The sequence below is a fragment of the Anomaloglossus baeobatrachus genome, chromosome 2 (genome assembly GCF_048569485.1).
Source record: "Anomaloglossus baeobatrachus isolate aAnoBae1 chromosome 2, aAnoBae1.hap1, whole genome shotgun sequence".
NCBI classification, from domain to species: Eukaryota; Metazoa; Chordata; class Amphibia; order Anura; family Aromobatidae; genus Anomaloglossus; species Anomaloglossus baeobatrachus.
In genome coordinates, this window is record NC_134354.1 from 709538512 (window position 1) to 709565575 (window position 27064).

Below are 27064 nucleotides of genomic sequence, written 5' to 3' on the forward strand. Positions count from 1 at the left end.
AAAAAAAACGGTTGCGATTTTCCTGCAAAGTGCCGGATTGTGCCGCAGAAGAAAAACCGGATGTGTGAAAGCAGCCTTAGGCTGGTTTCACAATAGCATTTTTCTGCCGGTCGGCAAAAAAACGCAAAACGCATGTTACCGGATCCGTTGTCTGCTCAATGCAATGTCAATGGACTTGCGGCAACATGCGTTTGCGTGTGGCATTGTCAGGATCCCCTTTCTCTCTCTCTCAGGAGACAACTCTTGGTGCAATAGTAAGAAAATGGAAGAAATACAAAATGAGCGTCAATCAACATCGATCTCGGGCTCCATGCAATCTCACCTCATGGGGTATCCAGAATCATGAGGAAGGTGAGAGATCATCCTAAAACTACAAAGGTGGGACTAGTTAATGATCTCAAGGCAGCTGGAACCACTGTCACCAAGAAAACCATTGATTACACATTACGCCATAATGGATTAAAATCCTGCAGTGCTCGCAAAGTCCCACTGCTCAAGAAGGCATATGTGCAGGTCGTTTGCCAACAAACACCGGGATGATTCTGTGAGTGATTGGGAGAAGGTGCTGTGGTCAGACGAGACAAAATTGAGCTCTTTGCCCTCAACTCAACTCGCTGTGTTTGGAGGAAGAGAAATGCTGCCTATGACCCAAAGAACACCATCCCTACTGTCAAGCATGGAGGTGGAAACAATGATTTGGAGGTGTTTCTCTATTAAGAGCACAGGACTACTTCACCACAAAAATGGGACAATGGATGGAGCCATGTACTGTAAAATCCTAAGTGACAACGTCCTTCCCTCCACAAGGACATTAAAAATGGGTCATGGTTGGGTCTTCCAACACTAAAATGACCCAAAACATACAGCCAAGGCAACAAAGGAATGGCTCAAAAAGAAGCACTTAAGGACATGTAGTTGCCTAGCCAGTCTCCAGACCTTAATCCCAGAGAAAACTTATGGAGGGAGCTGAAGCTCCGAGTTGCCAAGCGACAGCCTCAAAATCTTAATGATTTAGAGATGATCTGCAAAGAGGAGTGGAGCAAAATTCCTCCTGACATGTGCGCAAACCTCATCATCAACTACAAAAAAGCCTGACTGCTGTGCCAAGTATTAATTCTTGTTTGCCAGAGGGATCAAATACTTATTTCTCTCCGCAAAATGCAAATAAATTTATATAATTTATACAATGTGATTTTCTGAAATTTATTTTGGATATTCTATCTCTCACTGTTAAAACTAACCTACCCTTAAAATCATTGACTGTTCATGTCTTTTGTCAGTGGGCAAACTTACAAAAGCAGCAAGGGATCAAATAATTATTTCCTTCACTGTATATCTGTGTTTAGAAAGATAAGTGTTAACCAAAATGGCCATCTGCTGGTATAACTCATTCTGTAAGGCTACATTCACACATAGGCGGGCTTTGCACGTTGCAACATCGCAAGCCGATGCTGCGATGTCGCACGCGATAGTTCCCGCCCTCGTCGCAGGTACGATATCTTGTGATAGCTGGCGTTGCGAAAATTATCGCTACGCCAGCTTCACATGCACTCACCTGCCCTGCGACCGTCGCTCTGGCCGACGACCCGCCTCCTTCCTAAGGGGGAGGGTCGTGCGGCGTCATAGCGACGTCACACGGCAGGCGGCCAATAGCGGCGGAGGGGCGGAGATGAGCAGGATGTAAACCTCCCGCCCACCTCCTTCCTTCTCATTGAAGCCGGGAGGCAGGTAGAAGATGTTCCACGCTCCTGCGGCTTCACACACAGCGATGTGCGCTGCCACAGGAACGAGGAACAACATCGTACCTGTCGCTGCACCGGCATTATGGAAATGTCGGTGAATGCAACGATGATACGATAACGACGTTTTTGCGCTCGTTCATCGTATCATCTAGCATTTACACAGTACGATGTCGAAAGTGACGCCGGATATGCGTCACTTTCGATTTGACCCCATCAACATAGCATGTGCGATGTTGCAACGTCCAAGCCGCCCATACACTCTACACATCGGTGTGCTGTCCGGCTTTAAAAAGACAGCACACGGACCCATACAGTTTTATTGAGCCATGCTCACATCCTTTTGAAAAACGTGTTCGTGTCTCAGATCCATGAGGCTCAGATCATGTCCAATTCTCTTCTGTTTTGCAGACCAGACTGCACCATTAAAGTCTATGAACATCCTTTAAATGTATGAAAATTAGAAGACAAACTTTGTACTTCAGAGTTCATTTCAAGTTTCCCCTGTCTTTAAGGCTACTTTCACACATCCGGTTTGAGCCCTGCGGCTCAATCCGGCTGTGAAAACTATGCAACGGATGCGGTGAAAACACCGCATCCTTTGCATCAGTTTTTACATGCGGCCGGTCCGGTTTTTTCCGGTTGCGGCATGCTACTGAGCATGCGCAGTGGAAAATACCGCATGCGGCGACCGGATGCGGTTTTTTCCGCATCGCGCCGCATCCGGCCTCCATAGGGATGCATTGAAAAATGCGCCGCAGCGGCCGGATGCGGCGCGATGCGGTGTTTTTTGCCGGAGCAAAAAACGTTGCAGGGTACGTTCGATCCGGCCGCCGCATCGGCTAAATCTGCCGCATGCGGCAAAAACCGGACCGAACGCAAGCCCCTACGGCACAATGCGGCACTAATGTAAGTCAATGCAAAAAAAACCGCAATCGGCGTTACAAAAGCCGGTTGCGGTTTTTCTGCAGAACGCCGTATTGTGCCGCAGAGCAAAAATCCGGATGTGTGAAAGTACCCTAACTGATAGCATTGCTAAGAGTCAATGGATACAAAAGTTCAGACACTCTAGACCAGGGATGTCAAACTCAAATAGTCAGAGGGCCAAAGTTAAACATTTGGACAGTCACAGGCCAACCTAGTCGCAGGCCCCAGTTAGTTCTCCATACAGAATAATGGGCCCCAGATAGTCCTCCATACGCAATAATGGGATTCACATAGTCCTCCATACAGAATAATGGGCCCCACATAACTCTCCATACAGGTTAATGGGCCCCACATAGTACTCCATACAGAATAATGTACACCACATAGCCCTCCATAAAAATAATGGACATTCCATGCAAAATATTGGGCTCCACATAGCCCTCCATACAGAATAGTGGGCCCCACATAGTTCTCCATACAAAATAATGTGCCCCACAAAGTCCTCCAAAAAGAATAATGGGCCCCACATAGTTCTCCATACTGAATAATAGGCCTCACATAGATTAATGGACCCCACATAGCCCTTCATACAAAATAATGGGCCCACATAGCCCTCCATACAAAATAATGTACCCCACATAGTCCTCCATACAGAATAATGTGCCCCATATAGCCCCCCATATAGAATAATGTGTCTCACATAGCCCCCCATACAGAATAATGAGTCACCCATAGTTCTTCATACAGAATACTGGGCCCCACATAGCCCTCCATATAAAATAATGTGCCCCACATAGTCCTCCATACAGAATAATGTGCCCCACATAGCCCCCCATACAGAATAATGTGCCCCACATAGTCCTCCATACAGAATAATGTGCCCCACATAGCCCCCCCCATACAGAATAATGTGCCTCACATAGTCCTCCATACAGAATAATGTGCCCCACATAGCCCCCCCCATACAGAATAATGTGCCTCACATAGTCCTCCATACAGAATAATGGGCCCCACATAGCCCTCCATACAGAATAATGTGCCCCACATAGTCCTCCATACAGAATAATGGGCCCAACATAGCCCTCCATACAGAATAATGTGCCCCACATAGTCCTTCATACAGAATAATGTGCCCAACATAGCCCCCCCCATACAGAATAATGTGCCTCACATAGTCCTCCATACAGAATAATGGGCCCCACATAGCCCCCCCCATACAGAATAATGTGTCTCACATAGTCCTCCATACAGAATAATGGGCCCCACATAGTCCTCCATACAGAATAATGGGCCCCACATAGTCCTCCATACAGAATAATGTGCCCCATATAGCCCTCCATACAGAATAATGGGCCCCACATAGTCCTCCATACAGAATAATGTGCCTCACATAGTCCTCCATACAGAATAATGGGCCCCATATAGCCCCCCATACAGAATAATGAGTCATCCATAGCCCTCCATACAGAATACTGGGCCCCACATACTCATCCATACAGAATAATGGGCCCCACATACTCCTCCATACAGAATAATGGGCCCCACATACTCCTCCATACAGAATAATGGGCCCCACATACTCCTCCATACAGAATAATGGGCCCCACATACTCCTCCATACAGAATAATGGGCCCCACATAGCACCCCAATACAGAATAATGAATCACCCATAGCCCTCCATACAGAATAATTGGCCCACATAGTCTTTCAAAGAGAATAATGGGCCCCACATAGCCTTCCATACAGAATAATTGGCCCACATCGTCCTCCATACAGTATAATGGGCCCCACATAGCCTTCCATACAGAATAATGGGCCAGAGATGACATATGTGGTCTAGACTGAAGAAAAAAAAAAAGGATGGCGCACAGAGACAAAAAAGGAGGCTGTGTGGTTGACACATGGATGTAAAAATAAGACACAGATATCTGAATGTATGTAGCCTTACGCCAGTATACATTAATGGACAGGATACAAATTGTTGGTGGATTTGGTTAGAGGGAGTCAGTGGACTCATTATCCCGATAGGTGATGGTCCAGAGGTCGTACTAAGAAAGGCATATTACCTATAACAGTACATGGCTCCTAAACCAGCTGTTCTAAAGTCCTGAATGGAAAGACTTCCCAGGTATATGTACATGAATGGAAGAGCTGGGATATACTGTATATCTGCCTAAGGCCTCACTCACTATAGTGTTTAAATCAGAAGAGTGTAATATGAACAAATCTCGCATTGCACTCAGACCTATGTTAGTCAATGAGGCAGAGCAGCTCTGTGATTTTTTTCTAGACTCGGCATGAGTAAAAAAATCGCAACATGCTGTGATTGGCAGCGTTTCTTGTCTCACTGGCACCCATACAAGTCTATGAGAGCGAGTGAGAGATTCGACTGCACTCGGATGTCATCAGTACGGTACGCTATACAGAGACAGGCAATTAAGAAGATGGAGGAATTAATCTCTCCTTTTCTGTACCTGTGCTCCAGTTCTCGCATGCGAGGGAACCGGATTGCTGTGAAACAACACTCAGCTCACGCTCGCAGAAGAGTTTGGGCCAAGAGTCATTAACATATCGCATCCGATTCTCTCTTATCGAACGCCATATGCTCGTGTTACCCTAAGGCCTCAGTTTTTATGATGTACCGAGTTTCATCAGCGATTTTCATCAGTTTAATCAGTTTTTCTCTGATGGGATGAAAATTATTTGTCCGGCTTATCCTATCTATTAGTCCATGAAAAATATGCAGCACATGGATGGCATCAGAATACTGTCCAATATTTTCATAGACTTGCATTGACAATTTTGATCTGACAGATCAATATTTCTTTGTCAGCAATTTTGCACTCAGTCTGAGGAAAAAAATCAGGTATGTGAACTATCCAATAAACTATTAGAGGTACTAGTGGTATCCGTGAAACACAAGCATAAGACTCGTACATGAAAAGTTGACATCTGAGTGAGCCTAAAGGGGGCTTTACACACAGCGACATCGCTAGTGATATCGCTTGTGAAAGCACCTGCCCCCGTCGTTTGTGCGTCACGGGCAAATCGTTGCCCGTGGCACACAACATCGCTAGAAACCGTCACACGTACTTACCTTCCTAGCGAGGTTGCTGTGGGCGGCGAACGGCCTCTTTTCTAAGGTGGCGGTTCATGCGGCGTCACAGCGACGTCACACGGCAAGCGTCCAATAGAAGAGGAGGGGTGGAGAGCAGCCGCATGAAAGTCACGCCCACCTCGTTGCAGGCAGGACACGGGTACATTGCTGTTCGTCGTTTCCGGGGTGTCACACGTAGCGATGTGTGCTGACTCAGGAACGACGAACAACCTGCGTCCTGCAACAGCAACGATATTTGGGATTAGAACGACGTGTCAACGATCAACGATAAGGTGAGTATTTTTGATCGTTAGCGGTCGCTCGTACGTGTCACATGCAACGACGTCGCTAACGAGGCCGGATGTGCGTCACGAATTCCATGACCCCAACGACATCTCGTTAGCGATGTCGTTGCAAGTAACGGGGCCTTAAGGCTTTGTTCATTTACAAGTCAGTGTCTATCATCTTTTTTTATTACATGTTCTACATTGGTCCAATTTTGGCGACCAATGAATGCCATCTCTGTGCTTTCCATTTTTCAGTTACTAATTGGTAGGAAAAATATGGCAGATCTCCATCAGGTTTCATTTTTATGAAATTAACAGATGATACTAAATGGTAAAAATGGACATAAGAAGCAAATAAGGAATGAAAAGCAGATCCAGCACACTGGTGAAAACGTGTCTGCTTCACAGAAGATATGAAAAAAAATCACTAAAGTGTGAATAACTCACACATCAGTTTTTTTCCATCAGTCACAATCTGTTTTGTGACTGATGCGACGGATCCTTCGCAGATTGTGGTAAAAGTGATGCGATGGATCCCTGTAAAAAAACGGATCCATCGTACCACTTTTTTCCTGCCAAAGGTAATTTGGTATTGACGGATTACGACAGATCCTGCGCCCATAGGCCTCCATTACACCAAACAACGGACGGCGACGGATCCGTCGCTGTCCGTTTTTTTTAAACGCACACAAAAAAAACTTTACTGTGGACGTCGTCTCCGTCCTACAGACACACTTTTTTTGACGGATCCGTCGTACAACGGATGTAACGTGAGGCCATTCGTCGCAATCCGTCGCTAATACAAGTCAAAGTCAGAATAAAACGGATCCAGCGCAGGATCCGTTTTATTCTAAATTCAACAGATTGTGACTGATGGCAAAAAACTGATGTGTGAAAGAGGCCTGAGGCCAGAAGTATGCTCCACTAAGCTGCACACATGTATATGTTGTACACACACAGACATCACACAGAGATCAGGGGATCTGAAAAATGTAAGCCTGACCCTTTTCATCAGTGTCACTTTTTATTTATGATCAGTATTTTCTCATTTGCTGAAAAAATAAACTGCAAAGCGTCTCCTACCCATTACAATGCTAAAACCGGACAGAAGACAGATTGTAGACAGATGACAACTGTGTGCGGTCAGTGATTTTCACGGACCCATAGTCTTGCATTGAGAGATTTGATTTGTGACCACTCAGTCTCTGAAAGAACTTGCCTCATAGACTATAATGTGTACATATCATTTCAGTGGAAACCACCGATACAACATGTACACGGAAAACTAAGGTGTGAATGAGGCCTAAAGGCCGCTTTACACACTACGACATCACTCAAGCGATCTCGTTGGGGTCACGGAATTTGTGACGCACATCCGTCCGCTTTAGCGATGTCGTTGCGTGTGACACCTATGAGCGATTTTGAATCGTCGCAAAAACGTGCAAAATCACTCATCGGTGACATCCCCCCTATTCCCAATTATCGTTGCTGCTGCGTGTACGATGTAGTTCGTCGTTCCTGCGGCAGCACACATCACTATGTGTGACACCGCAGGAACGAGGAACCTCACCTTACCTGCGGCCGCCGGCAATGCGGAAGGAAGGAGGTGGGCGGGATGTTACGTCCCGCTCATCTCCGCCCCTCCGCTTCTATTTGGCGGCCGCTTAGTGACGTCGCTGTGACGCCGTACGAACCGCCCCCTTAGAAACCCTTAGTTCGCCGGTCACAGCAACGTCGCTAGGCAGGTAAGTAGTGTGACGGGTCTGAGAGATGTTTTGCACCACGGGCAGCGATTTTCCCTTGTCGCACAACCGATGGGGGGCGGGTACGCACGCTAGAGATATCGGCAACGATATCGCAGCATGTAAAGCGGCCTTAAGAGTGAGTCCATGAGATGGCAGAGCTACATGCAATATCTGCTGTGGAAAATAGTTGACGGCATATAAATGACATTTTAGCAATTGTCTACATGCTCCAAAATTTTCTGTACAGAATCTGACCTTTGCTGCCGCTTTCAGACTGCGTTCCGATCTCCATTCAGAGGTTCCATCGGGGCTTCCATCTGAACCCCCCCGCAAAACGGGTTTCGAACGTATGCGCCGACAGGGTAACTGACAATAATAGTATGCTCTGTCGTGCACCATTTTTGGGAGTACACGCTTACTGGAGGCGGACACCCAGGCGCAGACTACTACATTTGGGTGTCCGCCTCCAGTAAGGGTATTCTCCCGAAAATGGTGCATGACGGAGCATACGGTGACTCCGTTTGCACCATTATAGTCAATGGCACTGTTGGCATATGTCTGAAACCTGTTTTGCATGGGGTTCGGACGGAGGCCCCAACGGGACCACTGAATGGAGATCCGAATGCGGTGTGAAAGCGGCCTAAGAGGGGTAAAATTCCCAGTGAATCCACAGTAACATCTCACTTGGATAAACAGGTGGCTATCAATTTGATGTGCGTTAGAGGTGAAAAGTGGGGATTAGTGATGAGAGAATAGTAACTATTTGGGTTAGGATTATTCATAACGAATCCCAAAGTACTATTCCGGTATTCGTCATGAATAACGAACCTAATGCGAGTCAATGGAACCTGGAAATCTTCAAGAATAATGCTCAGGTTCTCCATTGACTTGCATTAGGTTCGTTATTCGTGACAAATAGAATAGTACTTTAGGCTTCCTTACGAATAATCCAAACCCAAATAGTTACTATTCGCTCATCACTAGTGGTGATTGATTTGTTGCCCAAAAATCTGCTGTGTTTGGATCAGTTCAAAAGCAGTTCTGGGGCATTTCACATATTTTTTTCCATTTATACCTAATCCAACAGGCATGAAAATAGAAGCCTATGGAGGTGCAAACAAAATCCCTAGAATATTGCTGACACAATGTAGAGGTCATACGGAGCTGTAACACAAAACTATGTCTGAATAAAGGTACAGTACTTAGCACCTTGATGGAACAGGACAACCCATTGATTTTGCTACTTAATTTAACAAGGCAATGTTTTTATCATTAAAGTATTTCATAAATGTCTGATCTGTATCGGAACTTGAATAAAAACGTGGAAGAAGAATCGCGCTGCTGCAGACCAATGTAGATCTAATATACCGGATACACCTGGATCTATATTTGTCTGCAGCAGCGGGGTTCTTCTTCCACATTTTTATTCTGGTCCAACTACTTCTCGTTTGGCCTCAGGGTATGTGGACTCTGTGGCAGCTGCTCTACACCTGCGTTACTGGTTGTGTGTCCCAGAACCACACAAGGTGAGCGACCAGCCCTCTAGTTTTTGGGTAAGACCCTATTGTGCTTGTCTATTCGATAATGTGTGATAGACTCTGGGCCCACTGCATGTGTGGCCACCTCTCCAGTGCATGAGAATATGTTCTGGGTGCCATGTTCTCTAGGTTATGCAGGTGCCACTGTTGGGACACACGTCTACTGCACATTTATGGCATATCCTGTGGGTATGTTGTAAATTAGAGAAAAAATTATGAAAGCCACACTCCATGGACTGCAAAAATGAAAAGCCTTTACTGGTTAATAATATGTGATCGCAACGTTTCAGTTCCTGGGAATCTTTCTCAAGACTGTTTATGTTGTACATGACCTAAATGGGGCAACACCTTAAAATAATGAAACCAATGGATATCCGTGTATAAAAAAACCTAAAAACAACAACAAAAAAACCCCGTAAAAACTAAATCTAAGAGAAAGTGTGTACAGAATTAGAATGAAACCTGCATAACCGCATAGTAAATAAATGTGTAATACACTTTTCCATGGTTTAGAAATCGGGATGTCAGAGTATAAATGACAATTGTGTAAAAAATGCTGAAAAAAACACAGATCATAGTAATATTTCAGTAATATAGACACAAACTAATTAAAAGTAAAGTAAAGCAATAACTGAAATACTTTCATAGCTAAATGGGACCAAATGATAGTACAATGATTACCTTGGGTGAACTGGTTGATGCTGTGGTTCCCCTTGTCCAAGTTGATAAGGAATCCATGACTGGGGCCTTGAGTAATTCGGATGCGGAGAGAGATGTGGGCGCTATCCCTGTCCTCTGCTTTTAGGACCTTATTGGTGATCAAGAAGCCCAAATGACCAGTGCTCAGCATGCGCAGGGTTGGGGCCCCCTTATTTACTACAATTTGTGGTACCCCATTATCCACAGCTATAATCCGAATCTTCATCATCTGGGGTTGGCGGGTCTCATAGACAGTGTCAGGAAACACATAGAAGTCAGTGTGGGTTCCATCAGTCACAGTGAAGGAGAAGCTGTCCTCAGTGGACTCGGTACCACCATGTTTATAACTGATAAGGTTATCATTGAGATCCTGCTTTGTAAAGGAGGTAACTGCTTTGGTATTATTATATAGGATCTTCCCATGAATTGGCACTTGCGTGATGATAAATTTAAGCCGTCTATCTCGGGTATCTCTGTCCTCCACAGTAAGTTCAAAGGGGGTGATCAACTTGTTCTCGCTCTCTCTCACTGCCAAGTCATGAATGGTCAGAACTGGCTTCTTATTATCAACATCAGTGATTGATATTCTAAATGTGCGGAAAACTGGGTTGTATCCATCAGTAACCTCAAATTCAAAGCTGTCCATTTTTATTTCATCATCAGACGTATGGGTGTAATATATTTTGTTACCCGCTAACTGCAACTGGGTGAATGATGTGATAGGGACCCCTGGAAGATCTGTGCACTCCAAATGTCCACGTACAGGAGCCCTAGTGATGGTGAAGATTAAATGTTCATCAGGACTGTTGAGATCACTCGTGCTAAGCAAGTCCGTTGTAAGTGTTACCTTTCCTCCTTCTTTTAGGGATACCCCTTTGCTAATCACATCTGGAAACACCATATCGATGCCCCCAACGGTTACATAAAAATATCTATCAATTAGGGGATTTATGCCATCCGTAACATCAAATTTGAAGAGATCGCGAATTCCCTCTTGGCCAAAGTGATGGTACTGTATTAATTCCCGGTCCACCTCATCCTGAGTAAAGTTCATACCTAGTGTAATGTTTTCAAGACCACCATTCGGTCTTTTCCGTTGTAAGAGACCTTGACCAGGCCCATAGCGTAGTATATAGGTTAAAGTCTTGTCATCCGAGTCCAAATCTGTTGCTTTTAAAACTTTATTATTAATAAGTTTTATTTCTTCAATTTCAATTTCCAGTCCATCATTAATAGTCATTCTTGGAGTTTCATCATCTACGGGTATAATCATAATCAGAACAGTTTTGACGACAGAATGTTTTCCATCAGAAAGTTTGATCTCAAAGCTGTCTTCTTTGGTCTCGGAGTCATCGTGTTCATAAAGGATGGTGGAACCTTCTTTGATGTCATCCAAGCTGAAGCTATCAACTATAACAGTGCCATTAGTGAGCTGGTTTACAATATGTCCATGTTTTGGTGGCTTTGTGATGAAGAAGATAAGGTCATCTGCTGGGATATCTGCATCTGCCCCATTTAGTATTGGAATATCAATGACGAGACTCATTCCTTCCATAACGACAAACTCTCTCATAAAGACCTCTGGCTTTTCATCATTGGCTGGTATGATAACAATGGGCAAGAAATGTTTTTGGGAAAAATTTATGCCATCTGAACAGTGGAAAGTAAGCCTATCTTCAACTGGTTCTACACCTTTGTGGATGCTCTGTACATAATAAATGTGTCCCAATCTAATATCTTTCAATGTAAAGGCACTAATAGACGTCCCTGCTCTAGATTTTTCAGAACCTGGCGCCGGTGAGATATTTTCAAGGTATCCAGATGTAGGCTGCACTACAATAGTGCAAAGAATGTCATCATTTGGAGTGTCCCCATCTCGAGCTTTTAAGTGTGAAGGCGTAATCACATTTTTTTCTCCTTCGATAACTGTGAATTGATCACCCACTGAAACAATTGGCGGCTGATTATCCAGTGGAAGGATGGTCACTTGAACACGAACTCCAGTAACTCTATTACCGCCAACAGTCCATTCCTCGGACATGTCAGATAACGTTAGATTGAACGAGTCTTCTTTTTTCTGCAAACCAATTTCTCCAGATGTGTGAGAATAAACAACAGCACCATCAATGATGTCCCTTTGAGAAAATCTTTCAGCGCGGATGCCATTGACCAAAATATCTCCAAAGAGTGGTGGGTCTTCCACAATGAAGGTTAGCATGAGATCATCCGTATCCGCATCAGTGCCTTGAATGACATTTGATGTAATTTCAGCAGAGCTTCTTTCTAAGACATCTAAATAGGAACCAATGGTTCCAGCAGGTAGCATAAGTCTAGGCACTTCATCATCTACTAGCCGCACAGTGATTTTAATGATGATTGTAAGCACATGCACGCCATCACTAACATCAAGAGTACAAGAATCACTTGCAGACTCCTCACCACTGTGCATATAGCTTATCCTTCCATGCTTAATGTCATCCAAGACAAATGCCTCACCAACATCCATCACATGGTTGGAATACAGTACTTGGCCATGTCTCGGAGATTGGGTAAGGGTGAATGTAATTTTGTCTTTGCCAGTGTCTGCATCTGTGGCATCTAGTTCTGCTGGAGTGATAATGTGACTCCCTCGTTCAAACACCGTAAATCCCGTATTAATAATACTTGGGGGCTTGTTGTCCACAGGCTCTAGAAAAATGGTAAAATCCCCTTCAGCTGTATTCCCAGACATGTCCTCTACAATATAGTGAAACTGCACTACACGTGGAGTAATGCCAAGTTCCAAGTCAGGTGGTTTGTAGGCAATTTTGTGATGGTTCACCTGGGCTTGTGTGAACTCTGTGACAACTTGGTCTGGATTTTCTGTAAGAACTATAAATCCCATCACAACTGGGTTGTTTTCATCTGTGTCGGTTGGAGGAAGAGTCACTGTGTATTTTAAGTCCCGGTCATCAGAGTCCAAATCAGTGTATCGCAAGAACTTTCTCCTAAAGTGGGTTAGATGATATTCCTGTACCACCATCCTGAGGGTGGTACCTTGGTACAATTCTGGAGGCAAGTCATCTATGGGATTAATTTTTACTACAAAAGTATGTTCACCAGATTGATTAGGAGGATCATTGTCATCTTGGACCCTAAAGACCAGTTGGTCCATGACTGGGACAGTGCTGTGTGGTCCAATATGCTTGTAATATAATTTAGCATCTATTATGTCTTGCTGAGTCCACTCTTTTACTTCCTTTTCATAAAGATTTAGTTCAGGTAACAATTTCCACTCTGAAAGGTCTTGAGGTATCTCAGATTGACGCAAAACTATTTGGCCAAGTATTGAGTAGGGTAAGTCCAATATGAAACGTATTGTCGAGTCTTCTGAGTCAATATCTGTTGCACTCAACACGACTGGATTCACAGGTGACACTTCTTTCTCGGAGATCATTAATCCTGTGTTGGCATTGACTATCGGAGGTTCATCATCAGTTGGCACAACTGTTATTGGAAAGAGGAACTCTACCTGGTGCTGTCCATCTGTCATACGAAAGATGATGTTGTCGCTGTAAGTGTCACTCCCATCGTGTTGATAAATGACTCGACTTTGGTCCAGATCAGAAGCAGTAAAAAATTTGGAACCGTCTGGTGAACCAAGCAGGTATAACTGTCCATGCTTTAGTCCATCCAGCACAGTCACTTTAACGTCATCAAGATTATTCTCATCACTGATTTGTAAGTTTTGGGCACTAGAAAGGGGTCGTGACTGCCCCTCAAACAGAAGCTGTCCAGTGTTGCGTGTCACCACAGGTGCAAGTGTATTCATGGGTTTGACAACAATCATAAATGCAAAGGGCTCAGATACTGCCCCCTCAGTGTCCACCACCTCCAATTCTACTTCAAAGATGCGCTCATTGTCAGAGTCCTCAGGTGGAGGCTTATAAGCAATCCTAAACTCCTGTAGATCCCTCTGATAGAAGGAGGTAATGGGTAAGTTTCGGTCATCTGTACTTACAATTTGTCCTTGTCCTGGTCCAAAAGAAGACGTGACATTAAATATTAGATCCCCAGGGTCAGATTCCAAGTCCTCTGCAGCCAACATATCAGGAGTGATGGCTGTCATGACAAACTGATCCACCTCCATCATCATCATTGCTATGAAGCTAGGCTTAGGCTGAGTATTCTCCAAACCTTGCTTGATCCTGACCAAAATTTGGAAATGTTCTTGCTTTAGTAAATTCCCAACTTTATCATGGAGCTCCACCAACATTGGGATATAGTCCTTGTTGGGTGACTGGGTGGAAGCTGTGTGCTGGTAGCGCACCCCTTGCAGCAGAAACTCCCCACAATCCATCATATGTCCAGCACTGTGCACCACCCTGCCATACCTGGGCAATCCGGCAAGGTCCAGCAGTGGGGTGATCCTGCACACTTCAAAAGTCCTATCATAGGTGAACTCCAGGACCTTCTTATCTATGGGGTTACTGGTGCCCAGCAGCTTGTCCACTGTCAGAGGCATGTTCCTGGTCACCACCTCCAGCTGGGTGAACAGCACCTCCACCTCGATCATGAAGGGTATGACCACCGTGCTGCTCTGGGTGTCGTACCGCAGCTGAAGCTTCACCCTGTCCCTGGCAGGACTGCGGGCACCCAGGTGGGAGTACTTCACCTCCCGAGCTCCAAACTCACAGGGGAACCTGTTAGGAGAGAGCTGCCCGGGGCCCTGGGACAGAGGGTCATTGCTGAGGACACTAATGTGACACTTGTCTCCAGGCTGCACTTGTACCACCAGGTCCAGGACAGGGTCCAGGTACACGGACCTCCCAAAGGGCACCCTGATCCCATTATTGGCCACCAAGATCTCCTCTTCTAAAGGTCCATAAGTCAAGGGTGCAGCTTCCAGCACCCCCCTCTGTGCCCATGTGTCTCCGCTCAGCAGTAGCAGCAGGCATAGCCCCAGCACTGGCACCCTGGGGGTCCGCAGCAGGCGCATGGTGAGGGTCGCAGGTGGGTGCAGCGGCTTCACTTGTCCTGCGGGGTCATCTAGGTGCAGATCGCAGCGGTGAGTGCTCTGCCTCCCTGAGCCTGCACCCCGGGCTTCTCCCAGTCACTCTGCAATCTGCTGGGAGTCCCAGTGCAACAAGTGGGAGGAGGCAGCGGACACTGGGAAAGCTATTGGTGCCGCCGCCTGCAGGGAGGAGGTGAATGAGCCGAGCAGCTGCCTGTCACCGGAGACCGGGACACTGCGAGTGCAGGACTGCTGGGACATGTGGTGCAGCACACTGTACTGCAGGGAGGTGGTGAATGAGCCGAGCAGCTGCCTGTCACCGGAGACCGGGATACAGCGAGTGCAGGACTGCTGGGACATGTGGTGCAGCACACTGGACTGCAGGGAGGTGGTGAATGAGCCGAGCAGCTGCCTGACACAGGGGGACACTGCGAGTGCAGGACTGCTGGGACATGTGGTGCAGCACACTGGACTGCAGGGAGGTGGTGAATGAGCCGAGCAGCTGCCTGACACAGGGGGACACTGCGAGTGCAGGACTGCTGGGACATGTGGTGCAGCACACTGGACTGCAGGGAGGTGGTGAATGAGCCGAGCAGCTGCCTTACACAGGGGGACACTGCGAGTGCAGGACTGCTGGGACATGTGGTGCAGCACACTGGACTGCAGGGAGGCGGTGAATGAGCCGAGCAGCTGCCTGTCACCGGAGACCGGGACACAGCGAGTGCAGGGGCAGGACTGCTGGGACATGTAGTGCAGCACACTGGACTGCAGGGAGGCGGTGAATGAGCCGAGCAGCTGCCTGTCACCGGAGACCGGGACACAGCGAGTGCAGGGGCAGGACTGCTGGGACATGTGGTGCAGCACACTGTACTGCAGGGAGGTGGTGAATGAGCCGAGCAGCTGCCTGTCACCGGAGACCGGGATACAGCGAGTGCAGGACTGCTGGGACATGTGGTGCAGCACACTGGACTGCAGGGAGGTGGTGAATGAGCCGAGCAGCTGCCTGACACAGGGGGACACTGCGAGTGCAGGACTGCTGGGACATGTGGTGCAGCACACTGGACTGCAGGGAGGTGGTGAATGAGCCGAGCAGCTGCCTGACACAGGGGGACACTGCGAGTGCAGGACTGCTGGGACATGTGGTGCAGCACACTGGACTGCAGGGAGGTGGTGAATGAGCCGAGCAGCTGCCTTACACAGGGGGACACTGCGAGTGCAGGACTGCTGGGACATGTGGTGCAGCACACTGGACTGCAGGGAGGCGGTGAATGAGCCGAGCAGCTGCCTGTCACCGGAGACCGGGACACAGCGAGTGCAGGGGCAGGACTGCTGGGACATGTGGTGCAGCACACTGGACTGCAGGGAGGTGGTGAATGAGCCGAGCAGCTGCCTGTCACCAGAGACCGGGACACAGCGAGTGCAGGGGCAGGACTGCTGGGACATGTAGTGCAGCACACTGGACTGCAGGGAGGCGGTGAATGAGGCGAGCAGCTGCCTGACACAGGGGGACACTGCGAGTGCAGGACTGCTGGGACATGTGGTGCAGCTGTCGCGGGCGGGGAGGAGGGTGTCAGCACACTACGCTCACCCCTTCTGCTCGGGTCCGGCGGCTGCTGCTCAGTGGTGGCTCGAGCGGTGGGCCGGATCCCGGGGGATTCTCGAGCGGCACTCCTCGCCCGTGAGTGAAAGGGGGTTGTTGGGTGTGGGGATTGTTTATAGTCCGTGACGCCACCCACGGTTGTGGTGATTTCACCACCGCTGCTCTATATGGGGATCCCGGGGATGGTGATGCGGAGCAGCCAGGTGTTGTGTTACCCCTCCGTGGGTAGGGGTTGGTGATCCCGGGGCCCGGTGATGGCTTGGGAGGTGCAGGGCCTGGTGGGCGCAGGGACGCGGGGGCAGCGCTGTGCCTTGCGGCACTGTGGTACTCACTCAGCCTGAGACGTTGACACAGTTTTTACGGTAAACCAAACGGCTGGTAAGACGGTCCCACGGACGGCTGCAATTGCTCTCCCAGTAGGTGACGGTGATGTCCCTCTTCCTAGCACTTTTGTGTACTTGTTGGTTGCGATGGGTCCCCACCGGTAACCCGCTCCCCGGCTTCAAGCTGGACCGGAGGAGCTCTACTCTTTGCCCGCAGGCGCTGGCCCTGAGAAACGGTGCCTTGGCGGTGGCGGTGTCTCTTTTACACTGGCTGGGCTGTTGCCTTCAATCGGGACTTGGTTGTTGGGGGATCTACGTCCCCTTCACTGACGGATTTGGCAAATTCTGGTGACTCCAAGCCTTGCCGGGGTCCGAGAGGCCCCTGCCCTGGTGCTGACTGTCCTTCGGAACACTGCTCCAGACCGCCGGGCGCACAGCCTCCGGGGTCCTTCCAGGAACTTCCAAACGGTCCCCCCTCCAGACAGTCACCGCCGTTGCTGACCTTGCTGACCTGTCCTGCACACAGCTGGACTACTTCAGGCTTTTGCACACTCCTTCTGTTCTGTTACCACTCTTGCTTTCCTCCTTTACTACTTTTCTTCCTTCACTCTCACTTAGTTGTTTACTCCTTTCTAGCCCTCAGCTAGACTTCTCTCTTGCCCTGCCTGGGCTCAACTCCCGGCTCAACTCAACTGCCTGGTTTTTCCCGCCTCCAGAGCTGTGATCTCCTCGGTGGGCGGAGCCAACCGCCTGGCCCACCCCCTGGTGTGAATCATCAGCCTCTGGAGGAAGGCAACAAGGATTTTTGGTTAGCTTTGGTGTTCCTAACTGGGATGTAGGGTGTGGTGGTGTGTGACCTGTGTCCCCTGGCTTGCCCAGGGCGACACATTCCCCCTTAGCAAAATGCAGACCGTCCGCGGGCTGCCGTCCAACACCGGTTTTATTTTTCTGCCAAAGATAACATGGTAAATCAAACATAAATACATTTTTAATAACTCTTCCCTTACGGGAGGCACATTTACTTTAACGTTGCATAACGGTTTACGGTTACGGTTTCCGCTCTCTCCCACCCAAGCAACCTGGCCCTGATGCTGCCCCTAAAGCCCAGGCAGCACCCCTTGACCCACAGTCCAGCACACGGTACCCGAGCGGGATCTGTCCTTCCCTCCAGAGGGTAGCCACCGGTTCCTTTGGTGGCTGGGCCCCAGCCTGCTCTGCTCAGGGCCCTCCCTCCAACCTGCCTCTCCGGAGGCGGCACTGCGGAAACGGTAACGGCAAACAACATATTTACAAGCCACTTAACGTTTGTGGTTGCCCTGCAAGTTCACGGGCTTGTCCATGGATAGTTCCCATGCTAAAACAATTTGTAAACGGTCCCCACGGGGACAACGGTGCCGGCTCCAGCCGGTTCAATCACAAAGCAAATCAGGTGAAACTTCGGTAATCATTTTCATCTTATCATTCTTCCAAACTTTTCAAACTTTTAAACAAACAAACACTCTTTACATTCCCTGACCCCTTTTCTCACAGAACGGTCTCCCTGTACCTAAGTGGAGGTCTACCTAGGTTGGAACGGGTGGACCTTCGGGGACCGGTGTCAGTGGTGCTAGACAGTGGGGTAGAGGAAACAATCGGTTCCTCCTCCCTGCTATGGTGTGGAGCAGGCAGAGGTGTAGGGGAGCTGAGTACAGGTTCGTCCCTGGGCACTGGCACTGGTTCTGGCTCACGGTTAACCGCTTCCACTACTTCTTCATCCACGGGTTGTGGGAACAGTATCACTGGAAGAATCACCGCGCCGTTCTGTGTAGGCCAGTTTGCTGGGAAGTCACCCATTACAGTGTGGATTTCTGCTTTCTCTGCTGGTGGAGGAACCGGTACTTCAGCCTCTGCCTCCAACGCTGGGGGGCACCTTTTTAGATGGTCCCGGGAAACTGTGGCCAGGGTGCCCCCCTGGTCACGACTGATCTGGTAGGCCTTCCCATCTCCCCATTCTGTGGGTTGTATGACGTAAGGGACTTGCTCCCACTGATCATCCAGCTTGTGGGCCTTCCTTTTCCGTTTCAGCACTACATCTCCGGGTTGGAAAGGACCCGCGGACGCCTTCTGATTGAACCGGTGCTCCTGCTGTTCTCGACTTCGACTGAGGTTTTTCTCCACATACTCCTGGATTTGCCGGTATTGTGCTCTCCTCCGACTTTCCCACTCCACCGTCGAAGGGAGTGCTTCTGGGGCCTCCAACCCCATCTCCAGATCCACCGGCAGGCGGCCAGGCCGAGCCCTCGTCAGATACGCTGGGGTGCACTTCGTCGAGCTAGAGGGGATATTATTGTACATGTCGACCAGGTCGGGTAACTTTTCCGGCCACAGGTTCCGTTCTTCCAGTGGTAGCGTCTTGAGAAGCCCCAGGACCAAGTGGTTCATTTTCTCGCACATGCCATTGGTTTGGGCGTGGTACGGAGTGGTCCGGATTTTCTTGCAGCCGTACAACTGGCAGAATTCGTGGAACACCTCTGCTTCAAAGGCCGGGCCTTGGTCCGTCAGCACCTTTTCGGGGAACCCATGGGGTCGGCAAAAATAAGCCTGGAACGCTCGAGCAACAGTTCGACCAGTCAGGTCCTTAACGGGGACTACCACCATAAATCTTGAGTAGTGGTCTACAATGGTCAATGCGTAGGTGTACCCACTTCGGCTAGGGGTGAGCTTGACATGGTCTAAGGCGACTAACTCCAGCGGCTGATGGGTGACTATTGGATGTAAGGGTGCCCTCTGGCTAGTCTCGTCCTTTCTCCTCAGCGTACAAGGACCGCACTCTCGGCACCAGGCTTCCACCGATTCACGCATCCCACTCCAATAGAACCGCTCCCTCAACAGCATCTCCAGCTTCTTCCACCCGAAGTGGCCAGCACCATCATGGTATGCCCGCAGGACAGTAGCGACGTCAGCTTGAGGAATGACCAACTGGCATATTTTCTCATGGGTCTTCGGGTTGATCAGCTCACGGTACAGCTTCCCTTGGTGTAGGTAAAGCCGTTTCCGTTCCTTCCACAAGCGTTGGGCTTCGGCTGGAGCGGCAGGGTCTATTCCCGTAGCACCTTGTTCCACCAGAGTCTTGACAAGGCGAACAGCCGGCGCTTGGTCCTGAGCTTCCTGCCACTCTTGACTGGGCCGTGGGTCCAGATCCACTCGTTGCTGATGTACTTGTACCCTCTCAGTAGGCGGCTGGTGAAACGCAGGCAACTCGATCTCCTCGAGGTCATCATCCTCGCAAGTAGTGGCGGAACCGCTCCGTGATAGCCCACACCAACGCCAATAGCTCGAGCTTGAAGGAGCTGTAGTTCTCAGGGTTCCTTTCAGTCGGCCGGAGTTTTCGGCTAGCATAGGCAATCACCTTCTCCTTTCCATCCTGGACCTGGGATAGGACCGCTCCTAGCCCCACGTTACTGGCGTCCGTGTGGAGGATAAACGGGCGCCCATAATCAGGGTACGCCAGGACCTCTTCTCCGGTCAAGGCCGCCTTCAACTGGCAAAAGGACTCCTCATGCTTGTCCTCCCACGACAGTGGGGTTCCAATGGGTCTACCACCTTTGGTCTGTCCCACGAGGAGGTCTTGCATTGGGGCAGCCATCTTCGTGTACCCCTTTATAAAGCGCCGATAGTACCCCACCAGACCCAGAAACTGCCTTACTTCCCTCACTGTAGTTGGTCTCGGCCAGCTCTGGATGGCAGTAATCTTCTCAGGGTCGGGGGCGACACCATCCGCACTCACCACATGCCCTAGATACTGCACCCGGGGTTTCAGCAGGTGGCATTTAGAGGGCTTCAATTTCATCCCGTACTTGGCAAGGGACGCGAACACTTCGGCCAGGTGCTCCAGATGGGCCTCATACGTCTGGGAATAAACAATCACATCATCCAAGTACAACAGGACGGTCTCGAAGTTTAGATGTCCCAGGCAGCACTCCATCAGCCGTTGAAAGGTTCCGGGGGCATTGCATAGCCCAAACGGCATGCTATTGAATTCACAGAGCCCCATCGGGGTGGTGAAGGCGGTCTTCTCCCGGTCCTCTGGGGCCACGGCCACTTGCCAGTATCCGCTGGTGAGGTCAAGGGTCGAGAAGTAGTTTGCAGTTCTCAGTGCAGCCAAAGACTCTTCAATCCGAGGTAATGGATAGGCATCCTTATGGGTTATCTGGTTGATCTTCCAGTAGTCCACACACATCCGCATGGTACCATCCTTCTTCTTGACCAGTACCAACGGAGCGGCCCAGGGACTACAGCTGTCTCGAATAACCCCTGCCTCCTTCATATTCCTCAACATATCCTTGGCACACTGGTAATGTGCAGGGGGAATAGGTCTATACCTCTCTTTGATAGGGGGATGTTCACCGGTGGGGATGTGGTGTTGGACCCCCTTAATCTGCCCAAAGTCTAGGGGGTGCTTACTAAAAACCTGTTCGTACTCCTGCACCACCCTGTATACCCCTGCCCTGTGATGTGTAGGGGTATCATCAGTGCCTACATGTAGCTGTTGATGCCACTCCTTTGTCTCCCCCTGGGGTGAGGAAGTGCTGGTGGTAGGTGGGAGTGTGGATGGACTGGCTTCATGGATAGTGTGAGGGTCCAGGGTGAGCAGCTTGGCAATGGTGGCATACCGGGGAAGCCTGACTTCTTCCTCTCCACAGTTCAGCACTCTCACAGGCACTCTCCCTTTCTTCACATCCACCACCCCTCGGGCGGCCATTACAGTGGGCCAGTGCTCGGAAGGCATGGGCTCCATCATCGCAGGGTAGTCACGCCCCTGAGGCCCTACTGCTGCCCTACACCAGATCATCATCTCACTCCTAGGGGGCACAGTCAATGGAGCAACATCCATCACTCTCACTCCACCAATCTCCCCTCCTGTTGAGCTTACATGCTGGCGGTACATCAGGGCTCGGATCTCACGCTGCACAGCCCCGTGGCGGCCAGCTGTTGTAATAGGGTTAACACATCAGCCATGCAGTGCTCCATCACATTGGTTCCCAGCACTATTTTCGGGTTATGATCACTGGGTTCATTCATGATCACAATCATACCCTGGTGTTGCAGTTCGGCTTGCCCCACTGTCATAGCCACTTGTTTATACCCCACCTGGGTCAATGGGAGTCCATTAGCGGCAATCAACGTTATACTATTGTCTGGGGGCGCCAGCTCGTCTACGGCCCAATACCGCTGGTACAACGTGTACGGTATGGTAGTTACCTGTGATCCAGTGTCCAAGAGAGCCATCACTGGTATGCCGTCCACAGCCACGGGGATGATAGGGCGGGCCCCGATATATCGGTCCCGCCAGTCCGGGGGGCCACGATGTTCTACTCCTGAGGATTGGCCCGGGGCCCCAGGGGTTGCTCGTTTAACGGGCACTGTCGGAAGTAATGACCTGGCTTACGGCACTTGTAGCAGATTGGGGGTCTGCTCCGCGGGTTGTTAGCACTTTTCCGCTGCATCCAGGGAAAATCCTCGGGACTGTCAGCAAGCTGTATCTGTGCTGGAGGCTGAGGTCTGGTCAGAGGTTGTAGTGCAGCCAGGATTTTGGCAAGGTCTCCGTCCTTGCGACGGACCTGGGCTGCCAGTTCTTCCACTGTGCTGCTCGTAGCTGCAGGTGTTGGAGAGGTTGGTTTGGCTGAGGCCGCCACAACGGGAGCCGTGTCGACGGACCACGGGGCGGGTTCCAGAACTTCGGTTGCTGGGGGCTGTAGTGCTTTAATGGCCCGCTCCTTTAACACAGCAAAGTCCACATCAGGGTATTCCAGGGCCCACAGCCGGAGTTGTTTACGATCCTCAGGGGACCTCATCCCCTGCGCAAATTGCTCCACTAACATCTTGTTGCTATCCGCCTCATTAATAGGGTTCGCCCGCTTCAGCGTGCGGAGGGCGGTCTGCAGACGTAGAGCATAGTCCCGAATGCTATCCCCAGCTCGTTGCCGGCACTGGTAAAACTGCATCCTCAGCTCAGCTTCAGTCCGGGTCTCGAAGGCAGTCTGTAGCTTCTCAAAGATGGTGGCTACAGAGAGCCGGTCCCCCTCGGCCCAGGTCTCCGCTTCCTGCTCCGCCGCACCGGTTAACTGGCCTAGCACTATCGCTGCACGTTGCTTATCAGTCAGGGGGTACAGCTCTAGCAACGGGTTAAGCTTTTTCCGGAAGGCCTGTAGGGCATCCGGTTTCCCGTCATACTGCGGTAGCCAAGCAGCTCCGGGCGCATAGGGCAAGGAGAACGGCATGACTTGAGCGAGCGCGGGGGCCGCGGCACCTCCCGCCGGTACGGCCGGGACCTGGGCAGGTCCATTCCCGTCCGCGGGTGCTGCTGCGGCTGCGACCACCGCTCCTCCAGCGGCTCCGTCGGGCGCAGACATCTTGTTTCCGTCCCCCTTAGCTCTTTCCGGCCCCTCCTTTCTCGGGGCGGGGTTTTGGCCTTCGCGCCTCTACTACTCTAGAAGACGCTCGAGCGGGAACTTTTCGCGCCAAAGATGGCGGCTTCTGAAATTTTTCTGCCGGATATCTCCGGCGGTAACAAGGCGCACCTCTACCAAACGGCAGAGCGGTAAGATCCTGTTCGTGACGCCAAGTTGTCGCGGGCGGGGAGGAGGGTGTCAGCACACTACGCTCACCCCTTCTGCTCGGGTCCGGCGGCTGCTGCTCAGTGGTGGCTCGAGCGGTGGGCCGGATCCCGGGGGTTTCTCGAGCGGCACTCCTCGCCCGTGAGTGAAAGGGGGTTGTTGGGTGTGGGGGTTGTTTATTGTCCGTGACGCCACCCACGGTTGTGGTGATTTCACCACCGCTGCTCAATACGGGGATCCCGGGGATGGTGATGCGGAGCAGCCAGGTGTTGTGTTACCCCTCCGTGGGTAGGGGTTGGTGATCCCGGGGCCCGGTGATGGCTTGGGAGGTGCAGGGCCTGGTGGGCGCAGGGACACGGGGGCAGCGCTGTGCCTTGCGGCACTGTGGTACTCACTCAGCCTGAGACGTTGACACAGTTTTTACGGTAAACCAAACGGCTGGTAAGACGGTCCCACGGACGGCTGCAATTGCTCTCCCAGTAGGTGACGGTGATGTCCCTCTTCCTAGCACTTTTGTGTACTTGTTGGTTGCGATGGGTCCCCACCGGTAACCCGCTCCCCGGCTTCAAGCTGGACCGGAGGAGCTCTAGTCTTTGCCCGCAGGTGCTGGCCCTGAGAAACGGTGCCTTGGCGGTGGCGGTGTCTCTTTTACACTGGCTGGGCTGTTGCCTTCAATCGGGACTTGGTTGTTGGGGGATCTACGTCCCCTTCACTGACGGATTTGGCAAATTCTGGTGACTCCAAGCCTTGCCGGGGTCCGAGAGGCCCCTGCCCTGGTGCTGACTGTCCTTCGGAACACTGCTCCAGACCGCCGGGCGCACAGCCTCCGGGGTCCTTCCAGGAACTTCCAAACGGTCCCCCCTCCAGACAGTCACCGCCGTTGCTGACCTTGCTGACCTGTCCTGCACACAGCTGGACTACTTCAGGCTTTTGCACACTCCTTCTGTTCTGTCACCACTTTTGCTTTCCTCCTTTACTACTTTTCTTCCTTCACTCTCACTTAGTTGTTTACTCCTTTCTAGCCCTCAGCTAGACTTCTCTCTTGCCCTGCCTGGGCTCAACTCCCGGCTCAACTCAACTGCCTGGTTTTTCCCGCCTCCAGAGCCGTGATCTCCTCGGTGGGCGGAGCCAACCGCCTGGCCCACCCCCTGGTGTGAATCATCAGCCTCTGGAGGAAGGCAACAAGGATTTTTGGTTAGCTTTGGTGTTCCTAACTGGGATGTAGGGTGTGGTGGTGTGTGACCTGTGTCCCCTGGCTTGCCCAGGGCGACACACAGCACACTGGACTGCAGGGAGGTGGTGAATGAGCCGAGCAGCTGCCTGTCACAGGGGGATACAGCGAGTGCAGGGGCAGGACTGCTGGGACATGTAGTGCAGCACACTGGACTGCAGGGAGGTGGTGAATGAGCCGAGCAGCTGCCTGTCACCGGAGACCGGGACACAGCGAGTGCAGGGGCAGGACTGCTGGGACATGTGGTGCAGCACACTGGACTGCAGGGAGGTGGTGAATGAGCCGAGCAGCTGCCTGACACAGGGGGACACAGCGAGTGCAGGGGCAGGACTGCTGGGACATGTAGTGCAGCACACTGGACTGCAGGGAGGTGGTGAATGAGCCGAGCAGCTGCCTGACACAGGAGGACACAGCGAGTGCAGGGGCAGGACTGCTGGGACATGTAGTGAAGCACACTGGACTGCAGGGAGGTGGTGAATGAGCCGAGCAGCTGCCTGTCACCGGAGACCGGGACACAGCGAGTGCAGGGGCAGGACTGCTGGGACATGTGGTGCAGCACACTGGACTGCAAGGAGGTGGTGAATGAACCGAGCAGCTGCCTGTCACCGGAGACCGGGACACTGCGAGAGCAGGACTGCTGGGACATGTAGTGCAGCACACTGGACTGCAGGGAGGTGGTGAATGAGGCGAGCAGCTGCCTGTCACAGGGGGACACAGCGAGTGCAGGGGCAGGACTGCTGGGACATGTAGTGCAGCACACTGGACTGCAGGGAGGTGGTGAATGAGCCGAGCAGCTGCCTGTCACCGGAGACCGGGATACAGCGAGTGCAGGACTGCTGGGACATGTAGTGCAGCACACTGGACTGCAGGGAGGTGGTGAATGAGGCGAGCAGCTGCCTGTCACAGGGGGACACAGCGAGTGCAGGGGCAGGACTGCTGGGACATGTAGTGCAGCACACTGGACTGCAGGGAGGTGGTGAATGAGCCGAGCAGCTGCCTGTCACCAGAGACCGGGACACAGCAAGTGCAGGGGCAGGACTGCTGGGACATGTAGTGCAGCACACTGGATGGCAGGGATTGGGTTTACTCCTTCCAGAAATGTTTCACAACCAGGGCACCACAATGGAGAATTGTCACTTTTACAACAAAGTAAACTGCTTTATCCTGCCCATCTGAGCCAAAATATAGCACCAGCCAGTGGGGTAGCAGGGGTCACCTAGGGCAAGGTAGGGTTTTGTGCCCCCCTAAGGCCATGTGCATACACGCAGCATTTGGTGAGTTTTTTTACATTCGAATTTTTAAGTATTTCTAATGTTAAAAATCTGCACCAAAAACTCAACAAATGCATGTATTATCCGCTGCCTTTTTCCTGCTAAGAGATTTAGAAACGGCGCAGAAATTTCTATACCAAATCCTAAACGTGTGCACACACCCTCAGAGGAAAATATAACAGTAACACGGGCAGCACTTCTGCATTTTTTACCCACTCTTGGTTTTAGTAACAAATCCTGAGGTAAAAAACCTCATCAAATACTCACTGTGTGTACGCGGCCTTATTACCAGCGCTTCCGGAGCTCTGATATTGAGCCCTTTATCCTCCCAATCACATATATCTATGTCTAAGAAATGATTGATGTTATTATATTTTGCTCTTTGGCCCACTACTTACTTGTTTTTTTTGCGTCTTGGTGAAAAAATGTTAGGGCTACGGTTTGGGCTAAACCTACATTAGGGCTATGGTTAGGTTTAGGTCATAGAGTAAAAAAAAATATACACAATAACAATATATAACTTTTTATTTGTAAAACGTTTTTAAAATAAAAAGTTATATATTGTCATCTTATTTATTTCTATTGCCCTAAGACCTAAACCTAACCGTAGCCCTCACTGTAGGCTTACCCCAAACCGTGGCCCTAACCGTAGTTAATATTGGAAAATGTGTGTAAAAACATTACCGTTATTATAATATTGGAAGGTTTGGGTTTTTTTGTTTGTTTTTTAACAGGAGACACTTTTTAAAATTTGGGACAGATCCCCATGAAGGGAGAGGCTGCAAGAGAGCACCATGCAGTATGCTGTGGGTACGGAAAGTATTCAGACCCCTTTACATTTTTCACTCTTTGTTTCATTGCAGCTATTTGGTAAATTAAAAAAAAAGTTCATTTTTTAATGTACACTGCACCCCATCTTGACAGAAAAAACCCCCAGAAATGTAGAAATTTTTGCTATTTTTTTAAACAAAAGAAAAACTGAAATATCACATGGTCATAAGTATTCAGACCCTATGC

The 27064-nt window shown here is 50.2% G+C and overlaps 1 protein-coding gene across 1 annotated transcript in view; it reads right to left on the reverse strand.

The window, feature by feature from the left end:
* The window catches only part of FREM2 (FRAS1 related extracellular matrix 2), a 374871-nt gene extending 359817 nt beyond the window's left edge, over positions 1–15054 (reverse strand). Inside the window, exon 1 of the mRNA XM_075337311.1 lies at positions 10016–15054. Coding sequence (XP_075193426.1) covers positions 10016–15011 — 4996 coding nt within the window. The 5' untranslated portion in view covers positions 15012–15054. The remainder of the gene's footprint in view (positions 1–10015) is intronic.
* Between the last annotated feature and the right edge of the window lie 12010 nt (positions 15055–27064).